A 14,072-nucleotide genomic window follows, 5' to 3' on the forward strand; every position below is an offset into this window, starting at 1 on the left:
TAATAATCCACACAATATACAGTTGCCTAATCATGTTCTGCTGTCAGGTGGGGGGGGGGGGGGGGGGGGGGGCAAGTTGCACAACTGTGTTGGAGTGTGTTGGCATTATTCATTTATGGGAAATGCTTGTTCTGATGTACTTGTAAGAGTTGTTTGGAAGGGGGAGAATGCGCATTCCATTAATTGACAATGCACAAAGTATTCAATTACGGGGATTCGAGAGGAGGGCCCAGGCCAGGGTTCCCCAACTGAATTTGGCTAGCGGGTGGTTTTATTTGGCCCCCCAAATTTTCTCGGCAAAAAAAAACACACACTAGGAAATCAGCTCCAATTGAAATCTGTTCCCAAGTATTCCCAATCCCATCCATAATAGAGAGACAGGTGATCATAAACAAACGTAAGCAATGTTTGAAAGTATTATGTTTTAGTCAAACGTGATATCTGTTTGGGCTTCTTGCGGTCAATTTGCAGTCTACAAACTGTTTAACGCCCTTCCCTTAAAATGACCATCATTCCCACATGTCTATGTTGTTGTCTGCACTGGTGTTTATTTCACTGCTATCATTGAGCCTGAGAACTAACGTTACTGCCTCTCCTCTCCGCGCCTCCTCGACCACCTTCCCGCTGCAGCTCATCAAATCGCGCGGGCAAGCGCGCCGGATCAAAATTGGAACCAGATAGTGGTGCTGATGAACAGCTCCTTGCCAGAGTGGACACACTGGACAGGCAGTCGGTGACAGAAGAGAGAGTTTTAAAACGGGTTGGAAGGTTAATGAATGGACTCAAACTCAGCGTTGATTCGTTCAGAACAGGTTAGCAAGGGGTTGTTTACATAGTTGTTTTTACATTTCATATAACGTGTCTGATATCTAGCTAGCTAAGTTAGCTGTCAAAGTAAATACATGTCTCATACTAGCATTATGAGCTAGATTGAAACGAGCTACTGTAGCTAGCTAGTTAGACAGTCAGGTATGGGTCTGGTAACTAACGTTAGTTGAAACAGCTACGTAGCTACTTGTGTAAATGTAAAGCTAGCATTGTCACTGGTTAGCTACCTAGCTGTTGGCTGCGAGTGTGCCAGGTTTGTCAACTAAGGTTAGCTAACTGACTATTTATTTTGTAGGAGATGATACCATCGCGCCAGATGATCCCACCGCGCCAGCATGACAGCGATTTTCAGAAATTCAGAAAGTAACGTTAACGTTAATCATTCATCACACCTCATCACAGGATGTCATGTAAAGCTAGATAATGATACTTCACCAGGTTGTCACGGGTCTGAATTAACTCTGAAAAGCTTGGCAGGCAAACCTTCAAGTTATGGTTTGCAAGGGGTCTCTCTCTCTCTTTCTCTCATATATATATATATATATATATAACGTTATATCTTTAACTTTCACACTCTCTCACTCCGCCCTTCTCTCTCTCTCTCTCTCTCTCTCTCTCTCTCTCTCTCTCTCTCTCTCTCTCTCTCTCTCTCTCTCTGTGTGTGTCTGAAAATATGCACACACAAAAAACATTACAATTAATCATTTTAGGTCTGAATAGATATGTCAGAGCCCATCAGCTCTGTTTTCTGTCCCACTGTTGGGGCAAGGGGGGGGGGGGGGGGTCTATCCCTGGGTGTCTGGTGCTGGGGACTTGGGAGGGGTGGCCTCAAAATAGATAACAAGGGGACACTGCTTGTAGAAACCCTTGGGGGAGGACTTGCTTGACTGCCTGTCTAATTTGTACTGGTAAGCAAAGGTGGTGGACACATCGTTCACACGTCGAACACTTCTTCCAACAGCGGAGAGAGTAAAGAGAGTAAAGAACAATTTTTCTCCTCGTCAATCAGAGCTTAGCTACCTCAGCGACATAATTGCTCAGTGAACTGGACCTGCTTGTCTATAGCCTTCTCGTTGTGTTTATTTGGAGGTCCCCTAGCGACATTGTTGACAGTGAAGAAGGGATTTTTACTTCAGAAGGAATCATTATTTTGTGCTAATCTGAATTGAGGGGTATTCTTTGTGGCACTGTTACATGGATGTTTCCCTCAAAAAGGTTTGTGTTTTTTTCAGATTTTATATGAAGTTACCTTTGAAGCAACCAAGTTTGGAGATTTCTTTCAGCCAAATTGTAATTGAATAAACTACAGTAATATTTTTCATGCTGGATACTCTGTTCCCACAGTAATGTAACTATATTGTGATGTTCTCACTGTAGGCTAATGTCTTATGTTTCTTAACTAGTTTCTTATCTTATAGCCTATGACTCATTGATTGAAAACCAGAACAGCTCTTCAGTCTACTTACAATGGAGTTAATTCAAGACATTGGCTAAAACCTGACTGTAAAATGAACCACAATCAAACTTGTAATTGTATTACTACTACAGTTTATAGACTGGGTTTTTACATTATAGAACTGATAGTTAACCATTCACTTTCTGGTTTGTGGGCATGACATTGACCACACAGGGTCTCCAAGCAACACTTTGTTTTTATCATCTGACGAAACATAAGAATGGGCCAGTTCATTTTTGCACTGCCAAGTTCACCAGGTGGGTGGGGATCTCATTTAAGGACAAATGGAATGGTCTAAAATGTGTAAACTCCACCCACCCGGGGCACCAAGCCATGCAAAATGAATTCACCCAATCTGCCTACTGATAACAATGTGTGGGTGGAGCTGAAATGCTATGTTTGTAACTGTGAGAAAGAAGATTCCCAGTAAAATACTAACTATTGTCAACTAAGCTAACCAAATGTAAGGTCAGACTGAAATATGCTTTAGAAAGGCAGGAGCATGCATGTTATTTTAATGTCTGTTTAGAAGAGTCAACCGCATTAAGCCTGCTTTCCAGGCTCTCCTGCACTAGAGTGGTTGGCTGTAGTGCAGAGGGTCTGGTGTTGACAGAGAGGCAGATGGTTCTCGTTTAACTCCCTTGTCAATTAGCTGTCACTCAATCAGATTAATGCAGGCTCTGGTCATCTTGGGGGTGGAGTGTAGGGAACAGCCCTCTGGAAACAATAGAGCCAGGTGCCACAGGGCTGGGGACTGTCATTTGAATAACTAATCATTATTCAATGGCCAGACCAACTGTTGCAGACAATATGCACAGTGTACCCGACCCTACTCCACACTTTGAATATTGTGGGGGTGCCCCTGTGTATATGTGATTCAGCCCAGTCCACCTGGTCATGCTGCTGCTCCAGTTTCAACTGTTCTGCCTGCGGCTATGGAACCCTGACCTGTTCACCAGCCCTGCTGTTTTTGACTCTCTCTCTCTACCGCACCTGCTGTCTCTAACTCTGAATGATCGGCTATGAAAAGTCAACTGATATTTACTCCTGAGGTGCTGACCTGTTGCACCGTCTACAACCACTGTGATTATTATTATTTTACCCTGCTGGTCATCTATGATCATTTGAACATCTTGGCCATGTTCTGTTATAATCTCCACCCAGGTTTCTTCTTAGGATCCTGCCTTTCTAGGGAGTTTTTCCTAGCCACTGTGCTTCAACATCTGCATTGCTTGCTGTTTGGGGTTTTAGGCTGGGTTTCTGTATAGCTTTTTGTGACATCGACTGATGTAAAAAGCGCTTTATAAATACATGTAATGTATTAAATGGAGCCGTGGGCACCGGATGTAACATTGCATATTTTGTTTGAGTATCTGGAACTGGAAAGTAACAGTCATTGGAATAAAAGGGTCAGTTGTGCAAATAGAGTTTGTAAAACTCTGTCCAAAAAGAAACTCAATCAGATTAGACATGCTATTCATGGGTTGCACCTTCGTCAGTCGTTCGTGTCAACATTCTACCGATGCCGCAGCATATTGATGTCCGACGGAGGGTTAATGGGGGCTAGTGAATGTTTCGTCAAAATTACACTATAGTGGACTGGAAATACAATGACATTGCTAAAGTAGACACATAATTAGTAGAAAACAACATTGCCGTCAAGTTTACTTGAGAGAGATGGCAATGTTGCTGGGCGTGAGCTAGCAAGGTTTGACAGAAATAGCTAGCAATGGTAACATTAGCCATCTCAAATGTTGGTGCTCTCCCCTCAACCTTAGATAGCTAATTAAAGTTATACTGCATCTAAAGTCAATCTGGCGACGTAGCAAAGATGACAAAAGCTTGTCCTACTAAAAACTCTTGACTCCTTTTCTAATGCCATCGTGCTTCCAAGACATGGTAATGCACTTTAGACAGTCTTCATCAGCACCTACTGTCACTGCATTGAGTAGAATGCTCAGCTGGGCATCAGTCCTAAAATGAACATTCAAAACAATTTTGTGATGAAACATGGAATCCATGAATGAAGTTTCAGTAACTCCGGTCCCTTACAGTAGATGTTGAGCAGCTCCTTTGTCTGTCCATCAGGCTGCTGACCACTGAGCTGTCCCAGCAGAGTGAGGAGCTGCCAGGGGACCTGCAGTCTCTATCCTGGCTCACCACCGTGGACGTACACAGGCTGCAGCAGATGGCCACAGGCAGACTGGCCTTCAACAACACAGAACCCCAGAGCAGCCCACTGGAGCTTCACCCAGGTTCAGACCAGCACAGAAACATGAATACAGCACTAGGACATGACACCATTGTCCCTCCCCATAGCAACATGCCGAACAGTTATATTGGAATGAACTACATCAACAATCAAAATGGAAATGTAAGTACTCCAAAATCTTTTGTTTTTTTTGTTTTGTATTTGTGTTTGTCTGTTATTTTTAAATCATCCATGTTCTTCCCTTCATATGAGTCTTTATCTTTCAGATGACAGGAGGGTACCCAGGAAGTGGTATGCCTGCCTCAGAATACCAGTCCTCCCCAGCCCACTACTACCACTCCCCCCAGCAGGCCTATAGCCCAGCTCAGGCTGTCCAACAGGTAACATCCACAGAAATGTTAAGAAATGTTTCTGAACTCTAATGAACATAAGAGTTTATGACAGAGTGATGCATATAGTATTTCTCTGTATCTCTCTATAACTCTGTATCTAACTATAATTAATGCAAGGAGGGCCTAATAAGTTTATTGGTTTCATTTTTCCCAGCATTCCCCCAGCAGCCTGTATAACAGCCCCTCCTACCATAGCCAAAACCTGTATGAGCAGCAAGCAGCAGGCATGAGCATCACCAACCCCCACAGCAACCAGGATCTCCTACAAGAACCTAATTCCTTCCCCAAACCTATCTACTCCTACAGGTAGGACACACTAACACATTAACTTGGTCAGTTTACATGACATTTAATCGGTACAGTTTTAACACAGTTCGTAAAGGACCTATCAAAAAAGAAGACACCATTTTTTTATTTTTTTATTTTACCTTTATTTAACTAGGCAAGTCAGTTAAGAACAAATTCTTATTTTCAATGACGGCCTAGGAACAGTGGGTTAACTGCCTGTTCAGGGGCAGAACGACAGATTTGTACCTTGTCAGCTTGGGGGTTTGAACTTGCAACCTTCCGGTTACTAGTCCAACGCTCTAACCACTAGGCTACGCTGCCGCCCCAGCGGCTGAGCAAAAAATTAAAATGGATGATATTTGACTGTTTTTGCCAGCTGCCTGATTGCTATGGCTCTGAAGAACAGCCGGACAGGCAGCCTCCCTGTCAGTGAGATCTACGGCTTCATGAAGGAGCACTTCCCTTACTTCAAGGTGAGGAGCAGGGAGATGCCTCTTTACACACATGAGATTATCTGGGCTCATGGAAGTTTGGGAACATCGGCGACAATGTTTTTATCAGTATGTGTTTAACTGATGGTCTACCTTACAGACGGCGCCTGACGGCTGGAAGAACTCTGTGAGACACAACCTGTCTCTGAACAAGTGCTTTCAAAAGGAAGAGAACAAGCAGGGAGGCTCCTCCTCCACTCGTAAGGGCTGTCTGTGGGCCCTCAACCCAGCCAAGATCAACAAGATGGAGGAAGAGATGCAGAAGTGGAAACGCAAGGACTTGACTGCCATCCGCCGCAGCATGGCCAATCCAGGTGAGGATGGTAGAGCAGACGAGAAAAGACTAGCCATATTGTGGCAATTAGCCATTCTAATGAAAAAACAGCACATAATGCTTATGTACACTGAGTGTACAAAACATTCATGACACCTTCCTAATATTGAGTTGCACCCCCTTTTTCCCTAAGAGCAGCCTCAATTCGACGGGGCATGGACTCTACATGGTGTCAAAAGAAACCCACAGGGATGCTGGCCCATGTTGGCTGGATGTCCTTTGGGTGGTGGACCATTCTTGATACACACGGGAAACTGCTGAGCGTGTAAAACCCAGCTGTGTTGCACTTTTTTGACACACGCCTGTGCACCTGGCACCTACTACCATTCCCCATTCAAAGGCACTCAAATCTTTTGTTTAGCCCATTCACCCTCTGAATGTCACACATACACAAGATTTGTCTCAATTGTCTCAAGGCTTAAGAATCCTTCTTTAACCTGTCTCATCGCCTTCATTAACACTGATTGAAGTGGATTTAACAAGTGACATCAATAAGGGATCATATCTTTCACCGGGATTCAGCTGGTCAGTCTATGTCATGTAAAGAGCAGGTGTTCCTAATGTTTTGTACACTCAGTGTAAGCTCATTGTTTACTGCTAATGTTCATGTCTCTCAGATGAGCTGGACAGGCTGATCACAGACCGACCGGACGGCTGTCGGAGGAACCCTTGTGACCCCAGGATGACGTGTCTCCCTTCTAGCCCCTGTGGTTCCCCTCTGTCTGGGCTTCTGCAGACATCCCTCCCCTTCCATCTCCAGGCCCAGAATCCCACCCTGCTAGGAGACCCCAGCTCCCCTGTTCCCGCCCGGACCCCTCCCCTCCACTCGGTCCCAGACTACTCCCACACCCCCTTCATCCAGCAGCAGCCCTACAGACAAGCCAACAGCCACAGTCTGTCCATCCTCCACCCTGACGTCACAGCAGATGTGGACGCTCTGGACCCTAGTATCATGGAGTTTGCCGGTGGGTTATTATGAATATCGGAGGGATGTTGCTGTATGTTTAAAATGAATAATGGCATATTTGTGGAACACCTTTATCAAAACAGATAGTCTTGAACATAACTGTTTTAATCCAAGGATGATTTGGTTAATGATCTGTTTTAACGGGTTATAATGTGTTTGTTTCTGTCTCTCAGGGAGCCTATGGGAGGGGGTGAGAGAGGAGGGCTTCAGCCTGGAGAGTATGTTTAACCACTCTCCTCTGTGCCTGTCTGACTCTGAGCTGCCTGGCCCCACCACTGGACAGCCCCTGGTGGACCTACAGGTTTCAGGGCTGTACACCACCCTGGACCCGGCACCTGCTGTCCCCTTCCAGTACATCACCACCACAGAGGCCGGGGGCCAAGCCGCCGCCCTGCTCTGACTGACTGTGAAACACTGATGTACAGTGTATTAAACACTGATATACACCAAGACAGACCACTACTGTTGAACCTGCATGTCCCCACACCTACTGTATGAGAATCCTGAACATTCTCCCACCTGACAGGATGTCTTGCCTCTTTCATGTCAATCAGAGATTTTTTTTTTTTTTACTGATTCCTGTTTCTCCACCAAAGCACTTAAGAAGCACCCAAATCAGCTAACATAGACGTGTTTGATTGGGCCTGTCAGATTTTTAGAGTGATGAGGATACAGTGTTTTTGTGTGTGTAATGGTTTAGAGGTAAAATGCAATGCCACTTTATTTTTACAAGAGCTGGAGTCAATGTTGTGACGGTTGTCTTCTGTGAAGATATGTAAAAGATTTTCGGGGAAACTCATCTGTCATCTATTTCTTGTGGAGGAAAAGTCTTTACTAGCTTGTGCAAACAATCCTTTTTTTGTTACCAGATTTGATTGTGGTATTTTAGCTCAATAGTTTATTTGTAGTACTAAAGTCCTGCTAGGCAGGCATTATCTCAGAGTTTTCTGTTTTGTTCATTTGTATTTATTTACTTTGCTCCGTGTGAACTGTCTAACATGACTCTTAAAGCCATGCCTTACAACAATAATTGTATATTGTAATATAGAGGACTTTAACATGTTAATGTATTTTAGAAATACTCAACATTTTTAACTTAAGATTATTTATGTAAAGGTATTACAGACATGTTAAAAGCCTTAGCAGATTCGCCTGTTTTAAACTGACAATAGACTCCTGTGCCTACAAGGTGTTTCTCTAACTGTAAACATTTTCAGAATAAATATTTTCAGATGCCAGATTTATTGCAGCTTTTTCAGTGTTATTCACTTATTCACACAATGCACACCGTGCTGCTGAACTAGAATTAAACGTGTGACACAAGAGCACCGTTTACTGTCAGTCTAGGGTATTACAACAAAGTGTTTATATTCATAGCCGTACTGTACCAGTGGTGACTGGTGGCACTTTAAATCAGAGGATGGGCTCATAGTAATAGGCTGGAAAGGATTGGAATAATTGGGACAGTATCAAACCTACCCAGCACATTTCCATGTTTGATGCCATTCAATTCCATTGACTCCATTCCAGCCATTATTATGAGCCGTCCTCCCCTCACCAGCCTCCTCTGTACTGTACATATCCTAAGTACCATTTGTAAAAGGTGTAATCCTAGCCTCAAATTTGTCCCGCACATTGAATATACACTCCTCAAAAAAATAAAGGGAACACTTAAACAACACAATGTAACTCCAAGTCAATCACACTTCTGTGAAATCAAACTGTCCACTTAGGAAGCAACCCTGATTGACAAATTTCACATGCTGTTGTGCAAATGGAATAGACAACAGGTGGAAATTATAGGCAATTAGCAAGACACCCCCAATAAAGGAGTGGTTCTGCAGGTGGGGACCACAGACCACTTCTCAGTTCCTATGCTTCCTGGCTGATGTTTTGGTCACTTTTGAATGCTGGCGGTGCTTTCACTCTAGTGGTAGCATGAGACGGAGTCTACAACCCACACAAGTGGCTCAGGTAGTGCAGCTCATTCAGGTTGGCACATCAATGCGAGCTGTGGCAAGAAGGTTTGCTGTGTCTGTCAGCGTAGTGTCCAGAGCATGGAGGCACTACCAGGAGACAGGCCAGTACATCAGGAGACGTGGAGGAGGCCGTAGGAGGGCAACAACCCAGCAGCAGGACTGCTAACTCCGCCTTTGTGCAAGGAGGAGCAGGAGGAGCACTGTCAGAGCCCTGCAAAATGACCTCCAGCAGGCCACAAATGTGCATGTGTCTGCTCAAACGGTCAGAAACAGACTCCATGAGGGTGGTATGAGGGCCCGATGTCCACAGGTGGGAGTTGTGCTTACAGCCCAACACCGTGCAGGACATTTGGCATTTGCCAGAGAACACCAAGATTGGCAAATTCGCCACTGGCACCTTGTGCTCTTCACAGATGAAAGCAGGTTCACACTGAGCACATGTGACAGTCTGGAGACGCCGTGGAGAACGTTCTGCTGCCTGCAACATCCTCCAGCATGACCAGTTTGGTGGTGGGTCAGTCATGGTGTGGGGTGGCATTTCTTTGGGGTGCCGCACAGCCCTCCATGTGCTCGCCAGAGGTAGCCTGACTGCCATTAGGTACCGAGATGAGATCCCCAGACCCCTTGTGAGACCATATGCTGGTGCCGTTGGCCCTGGGTTCCTCCTAATGCAAGACAATGCTAGACCTCATGTGGCTGGAGTGTGTCAGCAGTTCCTGCAAGAGGAAGGCATTGATGCTATGGACTGGCCTGCCCGTTCCCCAGACCTGAATCCAATTGAGCACATCTGGGACATCATGTCTCGCTCCATCCACCAACCCCTTGTTGCACCACAGACTGTCCAGGAGTTGGCGGATGCTTTAGTCCAGGTCTGGGAGGAGATCCCTCAGGAGACCATCCGCCACCTCATCAGGAGCATGCCCGGGCATTGTAGGGAGGTCATACAGGCACGTGGAGGCCACACACACTACTGAGCCTAATTTTGACTTGTTTTAAGGACATTACATCAAAGTTGGATCAGCCTGTAGTGTGGTTTTCCACTTTAATTTTGAGTGTGACTCCAAATCCAGACCTCCATGGGTTGATAAATTTGATTTCCATTGATAATTTTTGTGTGATTTTGTTGTCAGCACATTCAACTATGTAAAGAAAAAAGTATTTCATAAGAATATTTCATTCATTCAGATCTAGGATGTGTTATTTTAGTGTTCCCTTTATTTTTTTGAGCAGTGTATAATCTGTATGTAAACATAATGCATAATAATGACAATGGTACAATTAGGCAGTATGAGGCTAATGGTTTTAAGTTAATTGTCTTTTACATTCTTGTTCTTCCCTCTCCCAAAAAGTTGTTTACAATAGATGTAACTCCTCCTCACCTTCCCTGCAGGCTTTATTCCTATTGGATGACTGTAATTTGAGATACAAGATGCCCCAGCAGATTTAACCAACTCAACAACACATGTTGTTGGCACCTCAGTGCTAGAAGTGTCACTACAGACCCCTTGGTTCGAATCCAGGCTGTATTACAACCGGCCGTGATTGGGAGTCCCATAGGGCGGCGCAAAATTGGCCCGGCGTCGTCCTAGTTTGGCCGGTGTAGGCCATCATTTAAGAATAAGAATTTGTTCTTAACTGACTTGTCTAGTTAAATAAAGGTTAAATAAAACAAATTAAAAAGCAGCCTCCATTGGTTATGATAATGATGATTTGTGGCCACAGATGATTTGTTTCCGTTTCTACCGATGTGGTTAGATGTGGTTAGATTGCGGTTAGATTACAACAGCTCTATCTAGTGGTCGCACCGGGGACAACAGTTGTTGACAAACTGTTGTTGACAAACTGTAGCATTGTAGCTAAGCCTAACCCTAACATTAACCTAATTCTCCTAACCTGCTACATTAATTCACCTGCGTTAGTTCTGCTGCCTTGAACCCAGAGCTTTCCTGGGTTGAACCCCAAGCTTTCCTATGTGGTTATGTGCAGTGGAGCTGATCAGGCTGAATTAACATAACACACTGTTATTGTAGCACATCCACATTCTCTCTTGGGACAGTTAAATCTGTGATGATAGCAGAGCAACAATAACGCTCCAACCAGGAACAAAACAAGTGTATTTATAGTCCCGTGTCAGTTATAGAACTGGTTCCAGACTCAATTATTCTGAACCAGAAAATACACGGCCTTTTGTTATTAAAATGCTGACTGTTAAAGTAGTAACATTTTTTTTAATGTAACTTATTCTTTTTCACCAATACCAGGCCTCCCATTGCCAGTATAACAGCTAATGTTCTATGCAGTCCTAATTTTATTCCCCACAGTTGTGCTCTGCATCAGGGTTAAAAGTCAGATTTATAGATTCATTAATTGACTTTTTCTTTCAGAGTGACGCTGTACTCTGAGATCCTCATGATGAAGTCAAGGACCACCTGCATTATGCTGATTGAGGTACTTCCTGCCCAATGTCCTTTATCATATTTGTACGATTGCGATTGTTTTATCTCATAGTAAGACAATCAACACTTTTCTTGATTCAGATATTCCGGGCCCTTGGCGCTGTTCGAGGTCCTTCTGGCCATCTGGATCATGCCTACCATTGGCTGGCCTGGCTGCTTGGCCTGTCTACAGCACCCCTGCTGAGCTTTGTTACCTTCTGTTTTGTAAGTATTGTTACACTCTAGACCTGCCGTATCTATGGTTCTGAAACAAAATGGTTGAAATGCATCACTGAGGTGCATGTTACTGAACACATAGGTAGTGGATGAAGTGTGTTTCAGTATATGCATGTGTAAATGTCTGTATTCATGTCTGTGTGTGATACTGTGGCTGCCCAAGAGTGCCCGCTTCCATGTGCTTTCGGGAAATTGCTATGAAATCGTTAAGATGCATCGTTGCTGACAACAGGAAAACCATGCCCCATGGTGAACTTATTGCCAATAAACAGGTGAGACTGTATAATTGGTGTGGTGTGTGTGTGTGTGCATTCATGTTGGAAGTGTTAATCTGAGATCATCTTGCTTAGCTTATAACTGCGTTTGTGTATTCACAACACTTGCTTGGGTGTGTGCATTTTCCATATTTGCGAGGCAGGAGGATCGTGGTAGGATCCAAGATCTCTTAACTCCTCATTATCGCAGAATAACTATTCTCCTGTGGTTTATATGGTAGGTCCATTTTGCTCTCATTATTCTGGTATCTCATTAGCTCACCATCTCGATTCAACCAGTAATCCTCTCCTCACAGTTCTGAAATTGAAAACCATTGAAACTTAGAGTTGGGCCCTTCGTATGATCTCTGTGTTTGTATGGTTTCTGCCTCAGGTTTGCCAATGCCTTCTCCTACTCTGGCCTGGTCCTCATGACCACTGAGCTATTCCAGGCAGGAGATGCATGTAGTTGTGAGTGATAGATGGTGTGCATGCTACTCTTTAAAATGTTGAAACTTCCCTTTTGATAGTCATAAGCAGAAACTCCTGCTCCGCCCTAACAATCAAACATGTAAAACAGTCCTGCAAAAGCACACTCTTCTAGTTGCTCTTCTAGAACCTTTGACTTAATGTAAATGTTTTGTACATCCAGTCATCACACAAGCTGCCAAGATTGAGCCAAAATGCAACCTGGAATGCAACTACTTGACGTTAGACGACTACAAAAACCTACTGTGGACCACCTCCGAAAAGTAATTCAATGGAATGGAAGCTTGTGTTTTGCTGATATGTTGAGTGTGTCTCAATGAGTAGAGCACGACGCTTGCAACGCCAGGGTTGTGGGTTTGATTCCCACGGGGGACCAATTCGAAAAAGTACCTAAATGTACAAAATGAGTGGGACATTCTGTATCTGTAAGGCCATATCTGTTTATTTTTTATTCTGTCTCTGCAGGAGTTTTTGTGACGTTGTTTGTGATCGATCGGATTGGCAGGACGAAAAGCATGGCGATGTGCATTCTGCCCCTGTACTCTTGTATTGGGAGGTAAGTGCTTTCTTCACCTTGGCCAGGTCCAAGATTTGAGAACTGTGGTAATCAAGGGCCTTAACTCTTAACTGACTCGGTTAACCCCTGATTGGCTGTAGAGACTACTCCCTTCTTCATTCCTGTTCTGCTGGCATTTCTCATACTCTCTCTCGCTACAGGGCTGCTCTCACAGTCTTCATCGCCAGAGCCTTCATCACTGGGGGATTCCAAGTTGCTTTTATCTGCACACCTGAGTTAAGCATATTTACAGTTTTTCATCAGTAGATACTTGACATCTAAAATCTCGGATACTGCTGTTGAAGACATGAGGACGTTTTGTATAAACTATTCTTTCTTTAGGTATATCCCACAGCCACCACAGGTATGGGGATCGGGACCTGCAGTGGGGTGGCCAAGATGGGTGCCCTCCTAAGTCCCTTTACGACACATTTAATAATGACCCGGTTTTAGATGGGGCGGCAGGGTAGCCTAGTGGTTAGAGCTTTGGACTAGTAATCGGAAGGTAGCAAGTTCAAACCCCCGAGCTGACAAGGTACAAATCTGTCGTTCTGCCCCTAAACAGGCAGTTAACCCACTGTTCCTAGACTGTCATTGAAAATAAGAATTTGACTTGCCTAGTTAAATAAAGGTCAAATAAATAAAAAATATGTACTTAATTCAAATCTAAGACATCCTGCTCCCCAACAATGCTAACCTCCAGCTGTTTTGGCCCATAGAGGTGCCACTCAAGAAGTCTGTGTACCTGACACTGTCCGTGTACTGCATCTGTTGCTGCTGCTGGACACAGGAGCGTCTGTGCTGTTGCCCATTGATACCACAGACCTGGGCCTGCAGGAGACTAGTCAAATCACAGCCGGTCAGGAAAAGACGTCAAGAGGCTCAGGTTTCACCAACACATGGATCAACCTATATCAGCTGATGAGGACAATAGGGTGTTGAGAGAAATGGATGCAACTTGATTATTCCCACTTCAGTCTTTTCAAGTCATGTCCCATGGATTCTACACAAAAGGACATTAAATATATTTTTCAATAATTATTTAGATAATAATAACTTAAGAGAATGTAGATGGCGATAATGAATTCCTCCACATCATCTTCATTATAGCAATACAATCCCCCAGAAGGCGCAATATGAGTTCTAAAATGTGT

The 14,072-nt window shown here is 44.1% G+C and overlaps 1 protein-coding gene across 2 annotated transcripts; it reads left to right on the forward strand.

Moving 5' to 3' along the window:
• Positions 1–1,673: 1,673 nt before the first annotated feature.
• Positions 1,674–8,206, forward strand: LOC109892512 (forkhead box protein N4-like). Of its 2 annotated transcripts, none has more exons than XM_031826393.1 (8): positions 1,674–2,043; positions 4,373–4,658; positions 4,763–4,876; positions 5,043–5,194; positions 5,553–5,649; positions 5,768–5,981; positions 6,619–6,966; positions 7,142–8,206. In XM_031826393.1, exons 1-8 carry the CDS (start codon positions 2,027–2,029, stop codon positions 7,366–7,368), a joined length of 1,455 nt encoding a protein of 484 aa, XP_031682253.1. In that variant the 5' UTR covers positions 1,674–2,026; the 3' UTR covers positions 7,369–8,206. The 2 variants fall into 2 exon arrangements, with proteins under 2 accessions (XP_031682253.1, XP_031682254.1); XM_031826394.1 differs by lacking the exon at positions 1,674–2,043 and adding an exon at positions 3,668–4,183.
• Positions 8,207–14,072: the final 5,866 nt, after the last annotated feature.

This window comes from Oncorhynchus kisutch, linkage group LG6 (genome assembly GCF_002021735.2).
Source record: "Oncorhynchus kisutch isolate 150728-3 linkage group LG6, Okis_V2, whole genome shotgun sequence".
NCBI classification, from domain to species: domain Eukaryota; kingdom Metazoa; phylum Chordata; class Actinopteri; order Salmoniformes; family Salmonidae; genus Oncorhynchus; species Oncorhynchus kisutch.